The sequence below is a fragment of the Neoarius graeffei genome, chromosome 16 (genome assembly GCF_027579695.1).
Source record: "Neoarius graeffei isolate fNeoGra1 chromosome 16, fNeoGra1.pri, whole genome shotgun sequence".
Taxonomy (NCBI): domain Eukaryota; kingdom Metazoa; phylum Chordata; class Actinopteri; order Siluriformes; family Ariidae; genus Neoarius; species Neoarius graeffei.
Window position 1 is genome coordinate 36,253,504 of NC_083584.1, and position 24,858 is coordinate 36,278,361.

The 24,858-nt window shown below is 40.4% G+C and overlaps 1 protein-coding gene across 2 annotated transcripts; it reads right to left on the bottom strand.

Annotated features, from left to right (window-relative positions):
• Window positions 1–8,419: 8,419 nt before the first annotated feature.
• tmem106bb (transmembrane protein 106Bb) lies at window positions 8,420–24,093 on the bottom strand. Of its 2 annotated transcripts, none has more exons than XM_060942852.1 (8): window positions 24,009–24,093; window positions 17,832–18,076; window positions 15,044–15,107; window positions 12,675–12,834; window positions 12,351–12,491; window positions 11,210–11,259; window positions 9,753–9,806; window positions 8,420–9,629 (listed from the first exon to the last, which is right to left on the bottom strand). In XM_060942852.1, the coding sequence occupies exons 2-8, from the start codon at window positions 18,034–18,036 to the stop codon at window positions 9,500–9,502; spliced, it is 804 nt and encodes a 267-aa protein (XP_060798835.1). In that variant the 5' UTR covers window positions 18,037–18,076; window positions 24,009–24,093; the 3' UTR covers window positions 8,420–9,499. The 2 variants fall into 2 exon arrangements, with proteins under 2 accessions (XP_060798835.1, XP_060798836.1); XM_060942853.1 differs by lacking the exon at window positions 24,009–24,093 and adding an exon at window positions 22,157–22,528.
• Between the last annotated feature and the right edge of the window lie 765 nt (window positions 24,094–24,858).

Below are 24,858 nucleotides of genomic sequence, written 5' to 3' on the forward strand. Positions count from 1 at the left end.
ATATTTGCTTGCTGTAAAGTAATTTGATCTGTGTGAACTATGTGGCACGCGAACTAATGTGACTGTACTTCAGTTAGTGTGCATAAATACAGTACACCTTTGTAATAACAGATAACAGAAATCTCTAAACTGTATGCGCTGTGAGGCAGGTGTGCTGAAGTCAGAGGTGGACAAAGTACCCAACTTCATTATTTAAGTCAAAGTACAGATCCCACTGGTCAAATGTTACTCTGATACAAGTGAAAGATGTACAGTCAAATTTTTTACTTAAGTTAAAGTACTGAAGCACTTGCTTTTAAAAATACTTAAGTATTAAAAGTACATTTTCTGTCAATGGATTGTTGTATTCTTACCACAATGCTTACAAAACCTAATGCTTCTGAAGCAACCGACTAGATTTACAAAATGAACGCGTGCTGTGCCATCATGGTGGTTTAACGTTAAGCTAGCTAGTCAGTGAAACTCCACCTGACATGCTAGCAAACTCTTTTCAAACTCAAAATCATATTGGGTAGCTAATGCTACTAGAAAAGAAAGATTTCTACATTTTGTTTATTTGGCAAGATTATGCTAAAATATTTCTGAAAGGACTTCAGATAAGGTAATGTTATTCATGTTAGCATAATTCTGTTTTTACATGCTAACTAACAGTGTGCAAGTTAACTAGCTATGTGTAAACGTTAGCCGTGGACAAGGCGATGGCAACTTGGCAGGCAAATCCATAGAAAGTTTGTTTTAGGCAAACAAAGCAAACATTTTAAATGAAATGAATCTTTAATCCTTTCAGAAAACTGAAACATGGGTTCTAGGTATGGCCATGGGTGCGTGCATTCTCCAGAAGAACCGCCTCCTTCCATTCTGCCATTGACTGGTCGTGTTCAAATAATGCTGCTGAGAAATAATTGAACTTGGTATTATACAGTCTATGGACGTGACGTGACCCTAGTGATTACTGACAGGCTGTCTCAGTGTCACCTGTGGAAAAAAAACCAATCACGTTTTAGAAAAGGAAAGGAAAAAAACATCCACTTTCAAAGCTGCTTCATAGTAACGAGGACTATCAAGGTCCAACTGTCAAGATCCAATGAGGACCTTGACAGAAATGTAGTGGAGTGAAAAGTACGATATTTGTCTTTCAAATGTAGTGAAGTTAAAGTCATAAGTTTCCAAAAAAAAAAATACTCAAATAAAGTACAGATACTCAAAAAGTGTACTTAAGTACAGTACTCAAGTAAATGTACTTCATTACTGTCCACCTCTGGCTGAAGTAGGGTTGTTTTCCTCAGCACACAGCAGAACAAACATACAGTTTGAAAGGCCTGCCACTGCAAAATGTCAACCTTTAATACAAATCAGATTTAACACAAGCTGTGAGTGATGTGTATGAATAAGGAAAGTGTCAACTTTATACATAAATACAAGAGGAAACGCGTGAGAGGCAATGTGTTTACAGTTTCCTGGCAATGGAAATATGGCGCTCAGAATCTTGTCCGGTCAAGCCATTCATAAAACTCGGGAAGGATAATTGATTTCAAAGTCCTTGGAGTATGTTTATACCTGTATACTGCCTGTATTCCAAAGCAGTGCACACTACTGTATGCAGGGTTCTGGCCCTCAAGGCATCTGGAACACCTCTGTTGACACACCTAAATAAGTCAGGTACAACAAATACCTTGAAAAGCCTTGTATAGGTGTGTTGAGAACTGGGAACGGGTTAAAAAAAAAGCCTGCCTGTGGTGGGAAAAGGAGCATTTTAGAAAACTGGTTTGTTCTATGCCCTTCACTCCTCACTTAGCAATACTACAAACCTTGATTATCTCTATAATCCTGCAATAGCTGCTGAGGAGCCACTTTAACCTCACTGTCGGAGTCAGAGATTAACAATAAGTTCCACTGTACTTAAAAATAAAAATAAAAATACTCACCTATATAAACGCACCTGACATCACAATTCATCCCATGCAGTAACCTACTAGGCTTCATGGCAACTTTACTAGAGAACTGTAAGAGGGGAAAAAGTGTTGCTTTCCTTTTTTTTTACAGGCACTTGATGCTGTAGATGTGAAGATGTTATCTAATGTCGTTGCAGTAATTTCATAATTAAGGGGGGGGGGGTGCTGAGCACGAGTTTCATCTGCTGCTTTTATCCCCCATGCATTACTCATACTCAGAATGTGCACGCACGCACACACAATTGTGAAATTACTGGACAAAATTGTGAAAGACTGGATTGGATATAATTACTGTTGTACAAGACCAGACAACAGATATTAGCCAAGCTAAGGTGGGTTTTTTTTTTACACCTTCAAACGATAAAATCAGCTTTATCAGTGTGACTGGACAACAGACGTTAGCTAAGCAAAGGTTTTTTTTTTTTTACACCTTGAAACAATAGCCTACTACTTACGGCATTAGAGTAATTTTTCATACTTGTTTTGCCACTGTCGGAGGCCAGTTTCATTACATATTACATATTTGGTGCACTGCCTTTGTCTTGTCATGCTCAATTTGAAGTGCTCCCAAACTGAAGCCTTCAGAAATTTGTCTCCAATGTAATGGCCAAGGTGAACTTGACGTCCATTATTGTGAATGAGAGGGATGATGGGTGTCCAAGATGAGATCATATACGTATAGTTCCAAATTTGAATTCAAAAGTATAAATATAGTATAAGAATGTGCTGACAAAATATATTTTGCAGTTTCCCTTTATTGATAGGCTACAAAAAAAAAATCCCACACCCAAAAAAATGCAAGGCAAGGCAGCTTTATTTGTATAGCACATTTCATACACTAGGCAACTCAAAGTGCTCTACAGAGCAATAAAGAACATAAAATAAAACCAGATACTGGCCCAATGAACAAATATCTGTATACTCAGCAATTTGGGTCCATCCCGAAGACATCATGTGCTGGTACTGGCTGATACCCAAAAGGCAATGCCAAACTAATCTTAACTGAGATGAATTGAGATGGGTTTTATCATTAAGGGAAGCAAAACTGAAGGTTTGTGTATGTCATTTATTCATTCATACAACAATCAGTGGAAGCAAGAATACACCATGAAAGTGGTCTCAGATGCATGCGCACACGCAATTATACCCTCCTTCACACCTTGGGGCAATTTAGAGTCACCAATTGACCTACTGGCATGTTTTTAGGAGGGAAAATGTAACCAAAGAATCTGGATTACACCAGCACAGACACTGTTCACACAGACGGTAACCCAGTGGATCTGACCTTTCATCTCCTTGCCGTTAGTTCTATTAACGCTTAGTTCCTTGTTTCTATTTTATCTCACAAAACCCTTCAGCACACTTTGTCAAATGATCTAACCATTTTACTCATAACAGGGAAGTCACCACTGATAGATTTAAGTCTCCTTCAGCTCCTCTTTACTCCAAAGTGCCTTCCAAGCATCACATAAGCATCCCAGTATCTATTAGGGCTTTGTGGTTGTACCTTTCTTCTTTCTCTTTTTCATGAGGAGATGGCATTCACTACTTAAGAAAGGAATGATATTCTATATTAAAAACTAGATTTTTTATAATGTTCTCTCTTTTTTTTACATGCTAAGCTATAAGTGAAATTATTTAAGAGTATAGCTGGGCAATATTGCACTAACACATCGCAACACTAGCATTATCAGCAGGTGTCAGTGTCCCTTTGTGCTTCTTGTAACAAGCAACCTGTCTAGATCTCATCTCATCTCATTATTCTCTAGCCGTTTTATCCTGTTCTATGGGGTCGCAGGCAAGCTGGAGCCTATCCCAGCTGACTATGGGCAAAAGGCGGGGGTACACCCTGGACAAGTCGCCAGGTCATCACAGGGCTGACACATAGACACAGACAACCATTCACACCTACGGTCAATTTAGATGTAACCAGTTAACCTAACCTGCATGTCTTTGGACTGTGGGGGAAACCGGAGCACCAGAGGAAACCCACGCGGACACGAGAGAACATGCAAACTCCGCACAGAAAGGCCCTCACCGGCCACAGGGCTCGAACGCGGACCTTCTTGCTGTGAGGCGACAGCGCTAACCACTATACCACCGTGCCGCCACAACTGTCTAGATATTAAAAAACAATTTTTGTACAAAATCTTTTTTTTTTACTTGTAATATTGTAATAGCCCTTTGCTAGGAAAACCTCAATAAAATATATTTTAATTATACACATCAAGTATGGTGAAGATATCAAGTATGAAAATATTAGTACATTCATATCGCACATTTGTACATACTGTAAATATCGATCATTATACCATTCTATACCCTGTAATTTCTGTACGTTTATATTTGTATATTTCACTTATTTACTGCTATGCACTTCTGGTTAGATGCAATCTGCATTTCGTTGCCTTGTACCTGTGACATGTGCAATGATAAAGTTGAATCTAATCTAATCTAAAATGATATATTTATGCCATATGGCCCACCTGCAGTTGTTAACAGACCTATCTGGTACATTAACTACACATTAATATTTCAAATCACTCAGTGTCTTTTCATTTTCAACCTATTAAACTGTATTTTTTTTAAACCAATAAAATTTTAAAATGCAAGGTTTCATTTTTTATGCACTCTTCCTGAATCACTCTCTACATAATCAAAGGTTTAATTAACAACATTGTAGAGAAGTTCATTGTGCCACAGCAGAGGAAGCACAATCTGAATGCTGTTTTTATGACCTTACAAAGCAAATACAGTGGGGCAAAAAAGTATTTAGTCAGTCACCAATTGTGCAAGTTCTCCCACTTAAAAAGATGAGAGAGGCCTGTAATTTTCATCATAGGTACACTTCAACTATGAGAGACAGAATGGGGGGAAAGAATCCAGGAAATCACATTGTAGAATTTTTAATGAATTAATTGGTAAATTTCTCGGTAAAATAAGTATTTGATCACCTACAAACAAGGCAAGATTTCTGGCTCTCACAGACCTGTAACTACTTCTTTAAGAGGCTCCTCTGTCCTCAACTCATTACCTGTATTAATGGCACCTGTTTGAACTCGTTATCAGTATAAAAGACACCTGTCCACAACCTCAAACAGTCACACACTCCAAACTCCACTATGGTCAAGACCAAAGAGCTGTCAAAGGACACCAGAAACAAAATTGTAGACCTGCACCAGGCTGGGAAGACTGAATTTGCAATAGGTAAGCAGCTTGGTGTGAAGAAATCAACTGTGGGAGCAATTATTAGAAAATGGAAGACATACAAGACCACTGATAATCTCCCTTGATCTGGGGCCTCCACGCAAGATCTCACTCCGTGGGGTCAAAATGATCGCAACAACGGTGAGCAAAAATCCCAGAACCACACGGGAGGACCTAGTGAATGACCTTCAGAGAGCTGGGACCAAAGTAACAAAGGCTACCATCAGTAACACACTACGCCTCCAGGGACTGCACGTCTGAAGTGCCAGATGTGTCCCCCTGCTTAAGCCAGTACATGTCCAGGCCCGTCTAAAGTTTGCTAGAGAGCATTTGGATGATCCAAATGAGGATTGGGAGAATGTCATATGGTCAGATGAAACCAAAATAGAACTTTTTGGTAAAATCTCAACTTGTCGTGTTTGGAGGAGAAAGAATGCTGAGTTGCATCCAAAGAACACCATACCTACTGTGAAGCATGGGTGTGGAAACATCATGCTTTGGGGCTGTTTTTCTGCAAAGTGACCAGGACGACTGATCCGTGTAAAGGAAAAAATGAATGGGGCCATGTATCGTGAGATTTTGAGTGAAAACCTCCTTCCATCAGCAAGGGCATTGAAGATGAAACGTGGCTGGGTCTTTCAGCATGACAATGATCCCAAACACACCGCCCGGGCAACGAAGGAGTGGCTTCGTAAGAAGCATTTCAAGGTCCTGGAGTGGCCTAGCCAGTCTCCAGATCTCAACCCCATAGAAAATCTTTGGAGGGAGTTGAAAGTCTGTGTTGCCCAGCAACAGCCCCAAAACATCACTGTTCTAGAGGAGATCTGCATGGAGGAATGGGCCAAAATACCAGCAACAGTGTGTGAAAACCTTGTGAAGACTTAGACCCTGTCCACACGGCAACGGATTCGGGTGAATCCGATAAAATGTTTTATCGTTTCGGCCTGGCGTCCACACGGCACCGGCATTTTGGGTGCCCCAAAACGATATTTTTTGAGAACGGTTTCCAGAGTGGAAAAATCTGGCAACGGCACCGTTGCAAAGTCGTCTGGATGAGTAGAACGGATTTGTTTACGATGACGTCACAACCACATGACTAGAACAAGCAGCACTCTCGCGCGCATCATTCGTAACAGCAACAATGGCGGACCCCAGAGTAGTAGTAGTTCAGTGCCGGGTAGAAGAAGGGGTTTATGCGCATGCGTCCTACTTCTTCTGTTGTTCTGGTGTCTCCGATGGGACCATCTTACAGCGCACATAGAGGTGTGGCATGTGTATTGCATTGTTTTCAGCAAGTGTTGCATTGCCATATGTACCTGATATTTTACTGATCCGTTGCCCATGTGGACGCGATATTTTTTTTTTACCCGCTAAAAAAAAAAATCTCGTTGCCGTGTGGATGTAGCCGAAAACATTGGACCTCGGTCATTGCCAACAAAGGGTATATAACAAAGTATTGAGATGAACTTTTATTATTGACCAAATACTTATTTTCCACCATAATTTGCAAATATATTCTTTAAAAATCAGACAATGTGATTTTCTGGATTTTTTTTTCTCATTTTGTCTCTCATAGTTGAGGTATACCTATGATGAAAATTACAGGCCTCTCATCTTTTTAAGTGGGAGAACTTGCACAATTGGTGACTGACTAAATACTTTTTTGCCCCACTGCATCTTATGAATATATCTTAAACTGAAATATACTGCATGTGGTTGCTTCTGATCAATGCCATTAAGTCTCTTACAGTGTGGTTTATATGACACAAATTCCCAACTATTCCTGAAAGGAGTGGCCTTTCACAATAAAGTATGATATGCAGCAACAATTACCTGCATGGTTCATAAAAGCATGCTAACAAAAGCCAGTGATGGCTATCAACTTAGCCTGTAGCACTTTCCTGTTTTTTTTTCTTCAGGCATCTGCTGTTATCTTTAATAGTACATTTTCATAAATTTAAAAAAAAAAAAAAAAAAAACACACTGCAACCAGTTTTACAACTACTATTTTGTTTGTCTATCACCAGCGCTCAGAACCTCATTTTTCAAAGCATGATTTAATCCCCCCATACTAAGACGTAGCAGCCTTAGTCTTACTTTAAACGGAACAGATACAGTTTGAAAAGCAGATAATCAACCATCTGCCACTATCTTACCATAAGTAAACCACACAACTATATCTAATAGCTGTGGAACTTTAAGCACACACAAGCAAAAAATGAATAAGAGTCAGAGGAGGATGTAGACCTTTATTCAAGCCAAGAAAATATGCTTCAGATGAACATGTACCAAAACTATTAGTGCACTTTTTAAACACACCTTTTTATTACACAATACTTTCAGCATCTAGAACTATTATCTCTTTGTTAAAACTGCAAACTAATCTTAAGCTGAAACACCACTAATAGTTAATCACAGACTTAAATATATTAAATATAACACCTTCAGTCATTTATTATTTGCTGTATATTTTGCCTATATTAGATATGTAAATCATGATTAGCAGAACAGCACACAGACTTTAAATAGACAAACATATGCCCTTGAAACAAATCAGTGGGTTCAGTGTTTAATATCGAATCACTTTAAAAGGAACAGTCCACCGTACTTCCATAATGAAATATGCTCTTATCTGAATTGAGACGAGCTGCTCCGTACCTCTCCGAGCTTTGCGCAACCTCCCAGTCAGTCAGACACACGGTCACTCCTGTTAGCAATGTAGCTAGGCTCAGTATGGCCAACGGTATTTTTTGGGGCTGTAGTTAGATGCGACCAAACTCTTCCACGTTTTTCCTGTTTACATAGGTTTATATGACCAGTGATATGAAACAAGTTCAGTTACACAAATTGAAACGTAGCGATTTTCTATGCTATGGAAAGTGCGCACTATAATGACAGGCGTACTAACACCTTCTGCGCGCTTCGGCAGCACATTGATATCTGAGCTCCGTATCAATGTGCTGCCGAAGCGCGCAGAAGGTGTTAGTACGCCTGTCATTATAGTGCGGACTTTCCATAGCATAGAAAATCGCTACGTTTCAATTTGTGTAACTGAACTTGTTTCACGTCACTGGTCATATAAACCTATGTAAACAGGAAAAACGTGGAAGAGTTTGGTCGCATCTAACTACAGCCCCAAAAAATACCGTTGGCCATACTGAGCCTAGCTACATTGCTAACAGGAGTGACAGCGCATCTGACTGACTGGGAGGTCGCGCAAAGCTCGGAGAGGTACGGAGCAGCTCGTCTCAATTCAGACAAGAGCATATTTCATTATGGAAGAACGGTGGACTGTTCCTTTAATGTAACGCAAAGTAACACATGGGTTAATAAACCTTAACATGTGTCTGATACACAACACACTATCAGCTTATTATTCTGTTATTTAGTTTTGGTTAATAATGTTTGTACTTGAAGGTTTTATACAAATTGCTTAAAAGTTTTAAAAGTGTTCTGTTATCCACATTTCATGTACAATGCTTAAAAATGACAATTCATCAACAAATGTTGATGTTCGTCAACACAAGCTTATTAGGTTTAGAAATAGCTTTCTAAAGGTTATATTGGATACTTCAGTCAGTATACATTAATGCTTATGCATTTTTGCTTTGGAACGTATGAGCATAAATTCAGACGCTGATGGTGTAATTACTTTGCTCTTTTCCCAGACAAACTTCCTCTTTCATAAGCTGTGTTGAAACAAGTATTTGTTTCAAGATGATTTCTTTCCATCTTTGACAGCTCAAAAACAGAGAAATAAAAGGAACTGTATTAGCAAGCTGAAGAGTGAGACTAAAAGTGCAAAACCTTCACCACCTAGAGAACAATAATATCCACTGCAGGCTGAGATGCAGCAGATGAGGGTCTGTGAGTGCCAGGATTTAAACCAAACATCTGATAAATAACTTTACTTAGCAAATAACTATGCTGCATATACTCTTAAACAGATCTCAAAAACATGCATAATCTATTAGCCTCAGTATGCTCCATCAGCCATTAACGTTAATCTATATTAAAGCAGAGAAGTATTCAAAGTGCATATTTTAACAGAATTAGACATTAAGCGGTATTTTCAAGTTTTAGTGTAGCCTGCAACTAAAGTGTGTGTCAGACTTCTTAAAATATATACAGTTGAGTGGTTCAGTTGTCTTATTTGCACTACTGCGAGTACGTTAAAGAATTCAGAGGTCCTGGGAGAATAAAGTGCATCAATTCATGTTTTCGAAACACCCTGGTTATTTAGCAAACGCATGTAACGGAATCAACCAATCTGACTAAATAGAACGGACACGGTGAATGCAGGGAAAATAGATAAACACAGTGTATCCTCAGCTTGAGCATTAGTCTGAGGTAGGAGTTCTTAGATTGTACTCATGAAGTGATGTCGTGTTTCCCCCACAGTCCACATACTGGTACATCTCCTGAGAGACCTGTTCAGCATGGCCGAAATAAACTATGGTGACTGTAACCCTGCAAAGCAAGAGTCAAAACATGTGAAATGTTCCCTCACTGTTTCACTAAAGAAAAGAATGTGTTATTTGTGCTTCTCGTTCACTTTCAGGAATATCCAGACATTCAGGGTGAAATACTCACTGCATCATGACCACAATATTGTGCACTTTGATAACCTGCAGGGTACAGTAGTCACTGAAAAATAAAAACAACTGACATGTACCAATAGAAATGGACATCTAGCAAAATAATTAGAATATCAGCTGTTTATATAATAATAATAATAATAATAATAATAATAGGGCGGCACGGTGGTGTAGTGGTTAGCGCTGTCGCCTCACAGCAAGAAGGTCCTGGGTTCGATTCCCGGGGCCGGCGAGGGCCTTTCTGTGTGGAGTTTGCATGTTCTCCCCGTGTCCGCGTGGGTTTCCTCCGGGTGCTCCGGTTTCCCCCACAGTCCAAAGACATGCAGGTTAGGTTAACTGGTGACTCTAAATTGACCGTAGGTGTGAATGTGAGCGTGAATGGTTGTCTGTGTCTATGTGTCAGCCCTGTGATGACCTGGCGACTTGTCCAGGGTGTACCCCGCCTTTCGCCCGTAGTCAGCTGGGATAGGCTCCAGCTTGCCTGCGACCCTGTAGAAGGATAAAGCGGCTAGAGATAATGAGATGAGATGAGATAATAATAATAATAATAATAATAATAATAATAATAAGGCACTTTGATACACTATAAAGCTTGTGCTGTGTTTGAGACAGTGTTCCAGTTAAAATTTGGCAGGCTCTTTAAACCTATTTAGAAAAAGCACTTAAAATACTGATTATCTATTGTTGCATTAAATTCATTTAAACACCACAAAAGACTTACAACTCTTTTCTGAATTGATGGTGTAGAAAAACATGTAACTGAAATTACACCACTCATTCATGAGTAAAATAACCACAATTTATGTTTTATTTGAAGTACTATAAATCATATCAATATGATACTATCAATAGGATATATAGCATCAATAAAAAAAAAAAAAGTTAAAGTTAGTCCTTCCCGCGCATCGGGCGGCACCGATCTCCGTTTCCGCAACCCTCGGCCTCTTGCCTATTACATAGCTAGGGTTACAGTGGGGGGCTAGTCCTCTGGTAACCACGAGAGTACATTATAGTATCAATAAAGTTCTATCTAATCTAAAGCGCATAGACCATAGAAAAACTTTGCTTATTGATTATCAAAGGCAAGACTGCCAAGTCAAGGTTGGGCAAAGATACTTGTATTACAAATTTAATTTACAGTGCATCATGTCTTACATTGTATTATGAAGACTGCAACGGGGGGGGGGGGGGGGGGGGGGGTTGTTAAAAAAAAAAAAGTGCCAAACGTGACAAGAACACACTGGTTTCCTCTGGTGACGTGATGAATCCCATCAGGGTACTCCTATATTTGGAGTGCCATGGGCATGCTTATGACCTTCGCTAACTATATGCATTGACTTCAGTACAGGCTGATTCTATGCAAGTCTCCACATGTATTCAAAAAGTACTGTGTGGAAAGGTGTGCGCCTAGTTCTGTTGTGTTTGTATGTACAAACTGAAATGCATACTTACTACATGTAACTCATTTCATCAGCTAAAGTGGTAGGCACCATGTAATCAATCTGAAACAGATAATATCAACATATTGTATCTTAATCCTGATTTTAACAACAATTCTGAAATCTAAAACCAGAATGAGATGTAGAAAGAAAGTGATGTGCTGTGACAAGTCTGGATAATATCAAATGATACTGCTTAACTTTAAGTGTGATTAACAGGGCTTTCCCCAAAGCGCGGATACACGGTGCTCTGCCACTCTGTGCGAGATCAGCGCTGCGCTGTCACTTGCACACCCCAGGGGGATGGGACCCCCACAATACCATAAATTGAACAATGAGTACTTCCCGCACAGCTCCTATTCCCCTCTGCAAATGAGTAAGAACTATAGAAATAGGAAAGACAGTAATATCTAGGTCTAGACTATCCTGGTACTCAACCCAGAAGTGAAAAAGGGTTTCGCTGTGTGAACTGACTGCCATTCACAACCATACATAAAACCATGTTCTAGGTGCTGGTCGCTAGATGGCGCTGTTGCATGACTTGACCTCGATTCTGTTCCTGGCATCCTTGAATTGGAAAATGAAGAGGCGTACTACAAAGCTGCCCAAAATCACAGAGCATTTCAAAACACTAGACACTCTTAGTATTAGGGCTGTATTCGGTAGCCAAGACGTTGCCAGATGTGTACGGATCCGTTTCATGCTAGATCCATTCATGATTAGGTGGCAAAACAGCACATGTTCACTGCTGCTGTCAGTTCAGATACACGTGGGCGATAAAAATAGTATACGTCGTCTACGGTATTAGCATACAACACCACGGGGTACAGTCTCCCATTACACATTATGCTCAGTACCAGATGCTGTGGAGTGTGGTTCTGATGTACAAAAGAAATAATTGTGTCCCAGGTGAAGCAGCTGGCCAGTGCTGGCAATAGACAATGTTGAAACTGAAAATCTGCTGGTGACTTATAAATATCATAAATCAATCACAATAAATATGATTGAATAATACTGAATGATGGACAAAGTTAATCTGCATCTCAAGGCCGACCATCTTAAAACTATTTATTTATTTTCAGTAGCACCGCTCTGATATTTTTTCTGGGGAAAGCCCTGATTTATAAATCTAAAATTCTCAGCAAAAGGCCTACCTGCTTCATGTCGAGTGGGCCGATGGTGGTAATATTGCTCACACGTTTTTTTCCAATCACAGTCTTGGAGAACTGCACCTGAACTGTGATGTTGGCCACCTCCACCGAATAGTAGTTGTTGTTAGTAATATTCAGTGTATTCTAGAAAAGGAACCATAACATTTATATATTTAAAAGAAAAAATAAATAAAAAAAATAAATAAATAAACCCCACTATCTTCAGGTCTACCTTTAAGAAATACAGCTTCAAGAGTGCACATAAACACAAAGCATGTATATAGCTGCGTTCATGAAGATTAACATGAAACGCTGAGGTGTGCTTACAGTAATATTGAGATACACTGTGTGCTTGGCCTGGTCGTAGGTGACATAAACAGACTTCACCCCCACATAGGTCACATCGATAGAACGTGGGAAGAGGAAAAACACTGCCAAGCCTGAGAGCAACAGGCAGACGATGACCGAGGCCGACACATATAACTTTCTATAAAACATACACAATGATCATTAAACAGCTGTCTTTATATTTAAAAATAAATAAACATTAGCAAAAGTAAGCAGAATACAAATTAATGCATAAGATTTAATTAAACATTTCTCTTTACATTAATGTTTCCATATAAATGCATTTTTGTCTGGCAGACCTGAGTGATTCAAATCAGATAAAGTTACAATTCAAAATAATATACAAAGGCTGCTGTACTTTTATGCGTCAAGTAATAACTAATAGCAGCATATTGTGATGTTAAAACATGGAACGTTTATGAAAAATGCATGAAGGTTGGCAGGTCAGGGCTGGTGATTACACTTCCATGACTTTTAAACATTTAAATTAATAAAGGGAAAGCATTAACCAACAGATTAGTGAAGACTGTAGAAATGAATTAATGCATTTATTTTTAATAGCAGTATTCTGTATATTTATCCTGCTTTAGTACTTGTAACTGTGACATCCTAATGATGCGCTACAAGTTCCCTAAGAGTATTTCAATTTCATAAAATATGCTTGATAGGCTTACGACGATGTACTTCTAGAGAACATAGTTCATCTATGGCCCTTTTCCACTACCCTTTTTCAGCTCACTTCAGCCCGACACGGCTCGCGTTTCGACTACCAAAAACCAGCACGACTCAGCTCGCTTCAGCCCTGCTTAGCCCCTAAAACTCGCACCGTTTTGGAGTGGGGCTGAAGCGAGCCAAGCCGTGCCGACTGAGGTTGGGGGCGTGAGCAGACACTCCCCTGTGCACTGATTGGTGAGGAGGAGTGTCCTCACATGCCCACACACGCCCTGCGAGCGCGCTGGGATCTGTAAACACCGCAAACCCGGAAGGAGAATAATTACGAATTAAGAGAATTTCTGAAGCCTTATGCGCCTCGCCTCATCTATACGCTCTTGCCAGTATCTGTCCGCGTTGTCGGTGACAACAAGCCACAGCACCAAGACCAGCAACACTAACGACTCCATGTCCTCCATGTTTATTGTTTACTATTCGGGTCGTGAGACTACCGCTTAAAAGATCACTGAATCAGTGACATACAGAGCATCGTGGACGAGTTCGCGGAGCGCAAGGCTCGTCGTATGCCCTTCAAATAATGCGCGCAGTAGGCTATTGATGTTTTATTATGAGCCATGTACAGTATGTCGCCTAATGTTTTTTTTGTTTCTGAGTTACATGTTCGTTTGAAGGACTTAAATGTACAAAATAACATAGTTGCACCCCGTAGTGTTGAAATTGGTAAACACAGTGCATTCAGTGAGGTTTGCACCGCCCTCCTTTTATTTCTGACTCTTCCTGTCACCGTTGCAACCTCTGAGCGCTCATTCGTATGCCCTTCAAATAATGTGCGCAGTATAGGCTATTGATGTTTTATTATGAGCCATGTACAGTATCCTAATGTTTTTTGTTTCTGAGTTACATGTTCGTTTGAAGGACTTGATGTACTAAATAACATATAGTTGCACCCGGTAGTGTTGAAATTGGTAAACACCGCAGTTGCGGACATTTTGTAGCCTAAAATGATGTTATGATAAGCTTTAATAAAGGGCCCGGTCATTTGCCCCGCCCCCGGCCCGGCTCTGACTTGTTCCGCCACGGTCACTGATGTCACTGTTTGCGCTGCTTAACGACATCACGTGACGTCCACCCACTTTCGCTAACTCCACCCAATGTGTCCACCCACTTCCAGCCAGCACGGTTCAGCGCGGTTGTAGTCGAAATGCAACTCCAACAGCCCCGCTCAGCCCGACTCAGCTCGACTCGGCACGGCACGGCTCAGCCGCGTTTGTAGTGGAAAAGCGGCATTATCTAGTTAATGCCTCGGTCACAACCGGCCATACGTGCTCCTACGGCCGGTCTACGTGCAAAAAACGCAAGAAACGCACAGAGGGCGTGCGTGAAACACACGGAGGGCACGCATGTGACGTGCTGATTTTCAAGCCGTAGACTGGCCGCAGAGGTTCTTTGTCATGTCAAACAAACTCTACGGGCGCTTACGTTTTTTTCAGGTTGCAAGACAAACTTACGGCCAACGTGCGTCTTTCTCCACGAACAAAAAAAAAAAAAAAAAAAGCAATTTGGGAAATGCCAAAAATCGCACGGCAAAAAAAAACAAAACAAAACAAAAAAACAACAATTCTTACGTCCGATTGTGACCTAGGCTTAAAGTATGATTATAGCCAATCTGGTCTTACGTTCTCCTTGGCCTCAGCCTCTGGTCGCTGTATGGAATCAATGCCACCAGCTGGTTTTCCTGACCTGCAAGAAAAGAATCATTCCATAACTTAACCATTTCATAGTCTTTTATAGCAATTTAATGGACAGTGCAGTAGACACCGTGAAGACACTTATCTAAATCTAGTACCATCTGCACCCTGGTGAAGGTACCTGTGTGTGCTTCCCACTGTAGTTGTAAAAGTAGTGTTGGGAGACTTCTGAAGGTTGTGGGCTAATCATTAGTCATGGTCAAGCACCAAATAATCCATTTCTGTTATTAGTGTTAACTAACTGATTAAACACCACTGGAATTCCACTTTTTTCCTTACCACAATTAAAAAAAAAAGGCACATGTTAAAATATAGACCTGTACTGGAGGACTACTATTCTTCCAAAAGATATCCCCTCAACTGTCCCCCCCAATTTATTCACCGCAAATTCCCACCCACCACAGTGACAGTTATTCAACGAAATCGAGTTGTACATGAGCTGAAAGCCAACGAGGCGCATAGCAACGAGTTGGCTATAAGCCACGTACGACGAAATTGGGGGGGAAGAACGGTTTTATTCTATCCACATTCACTGGATTTTGAGAAAGAGCCTTTTTATTTTTTGCAACTTCGATCAATAAAAACTTTATACAAAACGTTTGACAAAATAATTTCTGCTTAGATTGTAAACAAACCAGTGAAATGACAGCAATTTGTGGAAAATAACTCTTAAAAAAGATGCGCTCTTACCATCAAATACTTTTATTCCATGTTTTGTTGCTTTTTTTTTGCATTTTTGGGGTTTTGTTTGAGTTTTTATTTCATCATCGGTTGGTTCAGCAACATGCTCCACCATTTTGTTTCTCTCTACTCACGATATATGAGCCGATAGCCTAGTAGTAGAGTGGCCAATCAGAACGTGCGATTGCTCATATCCAGTGAATGTGGATAGAATAAATACATACAGTGATATGCAAAAGTTTGGGCACCCCGGTCAAAATTGCTGTTACTGTGAACAGTTAAGCAAGTTGAAGATGAAATTATCTCCAAAAGGCATAAAGATGACTCATTCCCTTAATATTTTAAGCAAAAACAATTTATTTTTCATCCTTTACATTTTCTAAATGACAAAAAAAGGAAAAGGGCCCAAAGCAAAAGTTTGGGCACCCTGCATGGTTAATACCTAGTAACACCCCCTTTGGCAAGTATCACAGCTTGTAAACACTTTTTGTAGCCAGCTAATAATCCTTCAGTTCTTACCTGGGGGATTTTCACACACACTTGTCCTTGCAAAAGGCTTCCAGTTCTACAAGTTTCTTGGGCTGTCTTGCATGCACTGCTCTTTTGAGATCTATCCACAGATTTTCAATGATGTTTAGGTCAGGGGACTGTGAGGGCCAGGGCAAAACCTTCATCTAGTGCCTCTTGAGGTATTCCATTGTAGATTTTGAGGTGTGTGTTGGATCATCATCTTACTGTAGGACCCATCCTCTTTTTAACTTCAACTTTTTTTTTTTTTAAACAGATGGTGTGATGTTTGCTTCCAGAATTTGCTGGCATTTATTCGAATCCATGCTTCCCTCGACCAATGAAATGTGCCCTGTGCCACTGGCTGCAACACAACCCCAAAGCATGATCGATCCACACCCATGCTTCAGAGTTGGAGAGGTGTTATTTTCCTGGAATTTGGCACCCTTTTTTCTCCAAACATACCTTTGCACATTGTGGCCAAAAAGTTCTATTTTGATTTCATCAATCCACAGGACTTGTTTCCAAAACACATCAGGCTTATTTAGATGTTCATTTGCAAACTTCAGATGCTGAATTTTGTGGCTAGGATGCATTAAAGATTCTCTTCTGATGACTCTTCCATGAAGGTCATATTTGTTCAGGTGTCGCTGCATAGTAGAACAGTGCACCACCACTCCAGGGTCTGCGAAATCTTTCTGGTCTTTTGCAGTCAAACAGGGTTTTTTATTTGCCTTTCTAACAATCCAACAAGCAGTCCTTTCAGAAAATTTTCTTCATCTTCCAGACCTCACCTTGATCTCCACTGTTTCTGTTAACTGCCATTTCTTAATAACATTACAATCTGAGGAAACAGCTACCTGAAAACACTTTGCTATGTTCTTGTAGCCTTCTCCTGCTTTGTGAGCATCAATTATTTTATTATTCAGAATGCGAGGGAGTTGCTTAGAGGAGCCCATGGCTGTTGATTTTACGGACAAATTTGAGGAGTCAGAGAATTTATACAGCTTTGAAATCTGCATCATCTGACCTTTCCTAACAAAGAATTTGAACAAGCCACAGCTCAACAAGCTAATTAAGGTCTGGAACCTTGGTAAAAGTTACCTGAGAACTCAAATGTATCGGGGTGCCCAAACTTTCGCATGGTGTTCCTTTTCTTTTCTCACTCTCCAATTGTACAAAACAAAAATACACATCTTGCAGAAAACGCTGAAAAGAAATGTGTCGTCTTTACCTTTATGCCTTTTGGTGATCAGTTCATCTTCTGCTCACTTAACTATTCACAATAACAGACATCAGTAAGGGTGCCCAAACTTTTGCATGCCACTGTACTGTACACATGGACTTGTTAGTGTGCCTCACCTTCTGGTGAGAGAGTTTAATAACGACCATCAACACCGTTTTTAAAAACATAGGCTTACCACTGTTGACTCTATGGGTAGCTTCTCTTTATATTATGTGAAGAGCTGCTAACTAGCTTGTGGAGATAATGTGTGCCTTGGGTTTATTTGAATAATGTAATGTTTACCTCGTGGGATTCTCCCAGTGCCTTGGCACGTTGGACAGGTGACACTGTCCCTGCCAGTGAACTCCACATACGGGAACTGAGAGACATCGCCACCGCCCTTGACATCCTCACTTGGCATGCGGTTGTCCTCAGGGCCGGAGGTCAGGATGGTGTGGCACTCTTCATAGCATGTTTGTTTGGACAGATGGGACAGTGCCTTCCCCATGATCACACCCTGCCTTCTGGAGCCAAGCTTTCACTCAGATCTAAAATGCACAAGAAAGAGAAACAACATAACATCTCAATAATATTGCAGTCAAATCAAATAAGACATGTCAAAACTTAAGGCCTGATCATGAAAGACCACACTGTTTTATTCAGCCAGTGTAAACTTCATTCAGAGTAGTACACTATTAACTGCCAGTTTCACCTGTGCGTATACCTCAGCAGCACCTCACCATAAACCCTGTTCAGAACAGTGGGTAATAATCTAACCCCTCCCGAGGTGTCTGTAACCCAGAAATTAATATTTAAGCTAAATGATTCAATTTTGCTGCATAACAGGACATATATATTTTCGTTCCACCTAATGCTTATGACAAGGCCAATTATGGTAACCTGACTCATGATCAGCAAAGGTTTAAAAAACATTTCCAGTTAAGAACACAGACATTAAGCCCATTGCAATTCAAATAGATCTTATTGTAGATATTTTAACAAAGTAAAAATCCAACTGTACATTAATATTTGTATTTAATACATGACATTCAACTGCATCCAAGATCCTGTAATGAAATTATGTCACTGTTTTAGTTTAGACATTCATTAGCATGTTTGTCCATTTTCAATTTGGTTAATGATTTCCTACAATACTGCACAAATACCTACCCATAGTGGTTACCAGTGGAATTTCACCCTTTCTACATCTCCACATATAGAGACTGATACAGCAGCTTTTTAGTCCTTTAATCTGTCCAGGAAATATCACGGTAAAAGCATATTTTACATGCTTTGTTACATGTTTCACTGTGGACTTTTCCTTTATGTTGTATCCTCCTTTAGATACACCTGCCTCTACTAGTGTATTTATGCTAACTGAATTTTATCAGTTACCTCGAGCATATATTGGGTCACAATTATTCACCGTAGTCCATTTGTAGATCTCATCTCATCATCTCTAGCCGCTTTATCCTGTTCTACAGGGTCGCAGGCAAGCTGGAGCCTATCCCAGCTGACTACGGGCGAAAGGCGGGGTACACCCTGGACAAGTCGCCAGGTCATCACAGGGCTGACACATAGACACAGACAACCATTCACACTCACCTCTACGGTCAATTTAGAGTCACCAGTTAACCTAACCTGCATGTCTTTGGACTGTGGGGGAAACCCACACTGACACGGGGAGAGCATGCAAACTCCACACAAAGGCCCTCGCCAGCCACGGGGCTCGAACCCGGACCTTCTTGCTGTGAGGCAACAGCACTAACCACTACACCACCATGCCACCCCATTTGTAGATAAGATACAAAATTGTTAGCCACCCTCTACTCCAGCCATTAATAAAAACTGATCATGACAGCAGCGTCACTGATATAATTTGAGCCATGCGACACTTTGTCAATATTTTAAAGACACATTAATGCCACTGCTGGATTGTGAAATCACCTACCCAAAAAGTCCCAGCAAACAGCACTCCTGGGGTCAGAAACACTGAAAGAGTTTGAGGATTCACTCATTTTCAGTGCCCACTTTATACTAGAGGTGCAGTGAAATCAAAGCTTCTCAGGAACGTGTGCAATGAAGGGCCAAATCTTTGAATAGGACACCATGCACATAATTTTCCACAACTTTTTTTTTTTTTTTTTTTGGGGGGGGGGTGTCAGCACAACCAATCCACCTACAGCCATGTTGTAGGGAAGTGGGAAGGAACAAGGAGAACCCAGAGGAAATCCACATGAACACAGGGAGAACATGTTAAAAACAAACAGTGAGCTCAGGATCAAACCAAGGACCCAGGAGCTGCGAGATAGCAACGTTAAATACTGTACCATCATGCTGCCCAGGTTAGAGGATGAGAACACAACATACAGTCAAGCCAGAAAGTCTGCACATCCCTTTCACCTTCTCCACGTTTTATTACGTTACAGACATTCTACAATAAATTGAGTTCATTTTTTGTCGCAAAATTATACACAAAATAGCCCATAACGACAAAGTCAAAGCAGGTTTTTAGGAAATATGCAATTTTCTTTTACTTACAAAAGTAGGTTATTTAGGACCCTTGGGTTACGTATCTGTACACACCTTTAGCCTAATATTTGGTTGATGCACCTTTGGCAGCAGTTACAGCTTCAAGGTACCTTGGGAAAGAAGCTACAAGCTTGGCACACTTGGTTCTGGACATTTTTGTCCATTCCTCTTGGCATATCCTTGCAAGCTCTGTCAGGTTGGATGGGGAGCATCGGTACACAGCCATTTTTCAACTCCTACCCCAGATGTTCAATTGGATTCAGGTCTGAGCTCTGGCTGGGTCACTCAGACATTCACAGACTTTCTCAGAAGCCACTCCTTTGTTCTCTTGGCTGTGTGCTTCGGGTCGTTGTCATGTTGGAAGGTTAACCTTTACCCCAGAGCACTCTGGACCAGGTTTTCTTCAAGGATCGTGGTGTACTTAACTGCATTCATCTTTCCCTCTATCAGGACTAGTCGCCCCATTCCCACTGCTGAAAAATATCCCCACATCATGATGCAACCGCCATGCTTCACTGTAGGGATGGCATTAGCCAAGTGATGAGCAGTGCCTGGTTTCTTCCAGACGTGATGCTTGGTATTCAGGCCAAAAAATTCAATTTTGGTTTCATCAGCCCAGAGAATCTTGTTTCTCATGGTTTGAGAGTCCTCTAGGTGCCTTTTGGCAAACTCCAAGCAAGCTGTCATGTGCCTTTTATGAAGGAGTGGCTTCCGTCTGGCCACTCTACCATAAAGATCGGATTTGTGGAGTGCTGCCTGGATGGTTGATCTTCTGAAAGGTTCTCCCACCTCCACAAGGATACGCTGGAGCTCTGTCAGAGTAACCCTCGGGGTCCTGCTCACCTCCCTGGCCAAGGCCCGTCTTCCCCAATCACTCAGTTTGGCTGGATGGCCAGGTCTAGGAAGATTCTTGGCAGTTTCAAACTTCTTCCATTTACGAATGATGGTGGCCACTGTGCTCTTTGGGACCTATAAAAGCTGCAGCAATTTTTCTGTACCCTTCTCCAGATTTATGCCTCGACAATCCTGTTTCTGAGGTCTGCAGATAATTCCTTTGACCCCATGGCTTGGAGTTTACTCTGACATGCACTGTCAACTGTGGGATCTTATATAGGCAGGTCTTGGCAATCCCCAATCATGTCCAAGCAATTGAATTTACCACAGTTGGACTCCAATTAAGTTGTAGAAACATCTCAAGCAATATCAATGGAAACAAAATGCACCTCAGCTCACTTCTGGGTGTCATATCAAAGGATGTGCACACTTGCGTACATATATTTTACATTTTGATTTTTAATAAATTAGCACAGATGTCTAAAAACCTGCTTTCACTTTGTCATTATGGGCTATTTTGTGACAAAAAAAATGAACTCAATCTATTGCAGAATAAGTCTTTAACATAAAGCACGGAGAAGGTGAAAGGGGTGTGCAGACTTTCCGGCTTGACTAAATTACACCCTTCGACTATGTATTTACAAGGTGAACCAAAGGGTTCATGTGTCTAATGGTGTCCAAGTGTTTAAACAATACAGCAAACTAGCTGGGCATAAACCACTCATACATCACCGGACTGTTACCTCATTTCCTCAAAACAGTCTACAACATTTGATATTGCACAAGGTTCCCACCCCTGGACTACTCCCTGTCCTGTCCATTCTGACTCGAACAAACAGCTCTTTCTGAGCTAAGGTGGCTGTGTTATAACACAGAAAAACACAAAATGTCCAGGACTGGAGCATTCCAGGATCTATCCAGGTCCAATGCTGGGAACCTGTGTGCTAGATTACAGAGATTAAAAATAAAAATCAATCAACACAGTGCAGTGAAAAACACAGAGTTAGTCAGCAGAGTAACATATCACACAAAGTAGGACAAAGGAGAAAGATGATAAATATCTTTCCAAATTCCCAACAAATTGAGCATCAGGCCAAAATGGAGGTGAACTTTCAACTCTGCTAAATAACTAGCATTAGATGCCATGTATGTATGTATGCATGCATGCAAGCAAGTAAACTATAGCTAACAAACAAACATTCATTAATGTCTGTCCAAAGAGTGTCACAAACTTTTAGACTTCATGAAGTCTAAAAGTTTACCTCAGTGGACGTAGTGGGGGAGAGGAGGATGTTGGCCAAGTTATTATCCTTAATGGTGAACACCTCCCATCCACTGCAGGAGACAGTAGCAGCACTGGGCAGCTCCTTCAGTGACCGGCTCCTCCATCTGCGGTGTGTTAAGGAGAGATACAGCAGCTCCTTCCTCCCTACTGCTGAAAGGCTGTACAACCGGCACCTCACCAAGCACAGCACCAGTCACTCCTCACAATAAATCAACAATACTGTCCAGATCACCTCTACATCCACAGAAACCCTCTGAACGTATACTATGTGCACTGACTATCAGCATCAGTACTTTACAGCAAACTGCTAGTTACACACTGTTAAAATGGCTCTTGTGCAATATACCGACTTACTTGTGCAATACTGGTAATAATACCTGTGCAATACCACCTTTATAATACACTTACGTTAACTATATTTCTGCAAACCTGTTAATTTATGCAAACTTGTAAAAAAATTTAATCTCTCTCATATATTTATATATATATATATATATATATATATATATATATATATATATAAATAAAATTTTGTGCATACCAAGTACTTTTGCACTACTACTTCACTGCCTTATCTTTTTCTCTTTATACACTACTGTTCAAAAGTTTGGGGTCACCCAGACAATTTTGTGTTTTCCATGAAAAGTCACACTTTTATTTACCACCATAAGTTGTAAAATGAATAGAAAATATAGTCGAGACATTTTTCTGGCCATTTTGAGCATTTAATCGACCCCACAAATGTGATGCTCCAGAAACTCAATCTGCTCAAAGGAAGGTCAGTTTTATAGCTTCTCTAAAGAGCTCAACTGTTTTCAGCTGTGCTAACATGATTGTACAAGGGTTTTCTAATCATCCATTAGCCTTCTGAGGCAATGAGCAAACACATTGTACCATTAGAACACTGGAGTGAGAGTTGCTGGAAATGGGCCTCTATACACCTATGGAGATATTGCACCAAAAACCAGACATTTGCAGCTAGAATAGTCATTTACCACATTAGCAATGTATAGAGTGGATTTCCGATTAGTTTAAAGTGATCTTCATTGAAAAGAACAGTGTTTTTCTTTCAAAAATAAGGAAATTTCAAAGTGACCCCAAACTTTTGAAGGGTAGTGTATATTTTGCTGCTGTAACAATGTAAATTTCCCCATGTGGGATAATAAAAGGCTCTCTTATCTTATGAACAGTACAGGTACAATATTTAACAGTGATATTAGATATAACTAAAGCAATTTAGTTCACTAATATTATGATCTGACACTCATGTCGGTGTGTAGTAGGCCCATCTACTGCACTTAAACACAACAAACAGGAAAAATAAAGTGAATAAGTGACGAATATAAATACCTGAATAAATCACTCCGTGTGAAAGCTTGCTAGTCTAATTAAACTGGGAGAACAACCGAATAAATGGCTCCCTATTCTACAAGAGCGACCCTAGATAGCTGCGTTGGAAAGCCACTGTAAGTAGTGCACTTTATAGTGAAAATGGAGCCATTTGAGATGCAGCCGGCAGTATGTTCTCGTTTCTGAACACAACAAACCTAGCTGCAGTGTATGTTAGCCATTTACCAAGGAGATAATAGGAAATCTTTAACTCTTACACAGTTACACGTCTAATACATACACACATACTATAACTAACAAAAGACAGCTAATTGTTGTATCATTGACTTGACTGACATGCTAGCTGGATTGTTAGCAAGAGGTAGCTAGCATTAGCTAACTGTGTAACATGACTTAAAAAAAAATCCTACACCAGATACAACAAAACTTACACTATTCGACCACTATTTTTACTCCCATCCAGTTTTTTTTTTTCTTACCGGCTTCAGTTATTTCCTCTGAATCCTCTGAACCAAAAAACCTACTTATCGCGCAAATCCTGTTCCTTCTTCTTGTTGTTGTAGTTTGCAGGAGCACTACTGCCACCCTTTGGAAGTGCTTTAAATAACTCCATCAGAATGGAAGTGTTTTCTAGGAGAAACGTGATCAGTCAGAATCAGCTTTATATTGAGTGACACTTTCCTCTAAGAGGACACGTGTATCCAAATCATTAAAACAAATGTCCCAAAGCATAACAGAGCCACTGTTTTTCCACCTTTCATTTGTCAGTCTTCAGCATATCTACCTTTCACACACAGTATATCCACACAGGCAATCTTTAGAAGTGGAGGTCATTGGACACAAGGTGGAGCTGTAAGGCAGGTTCAGTCAGTCAGGCCTCTCAGCAATTTTCATTTAGTGTGTGGGTGTGTTTTGTTTGTTGCAGGGACGGAGCATAAAAGGAGGGGGAGAGCAGAGAAGAGCTGGTTTCCGATCACAACGCATGTGTGAGCCACAATGTGATTGAGTAAGGCTGAAAAGCTAAAATAAGTACAATTAAAGCCGCTAGCGGTCTTGACGGGCCCTCGTACGTGTGGTTCTGCAACTCAGGACATTCCACCACCCAACAAAACAGTCACATGTCATATATTCATCAAATGTTCAAAGGTGATGTGCATGTTGCAAATGCCATGACTGCTTGACGCATGAGAGATAGACAAAGACTGTGTGTATGTGTGTTTCTGTGGTGTGAAAATGTACATTTATATATGTACAAAACTATACGTGTCTCCTCCTTATCTCTATCTCATGCTGTAATCTTAAGTCATCTTAGCTTTCCTGTGTCTGCAG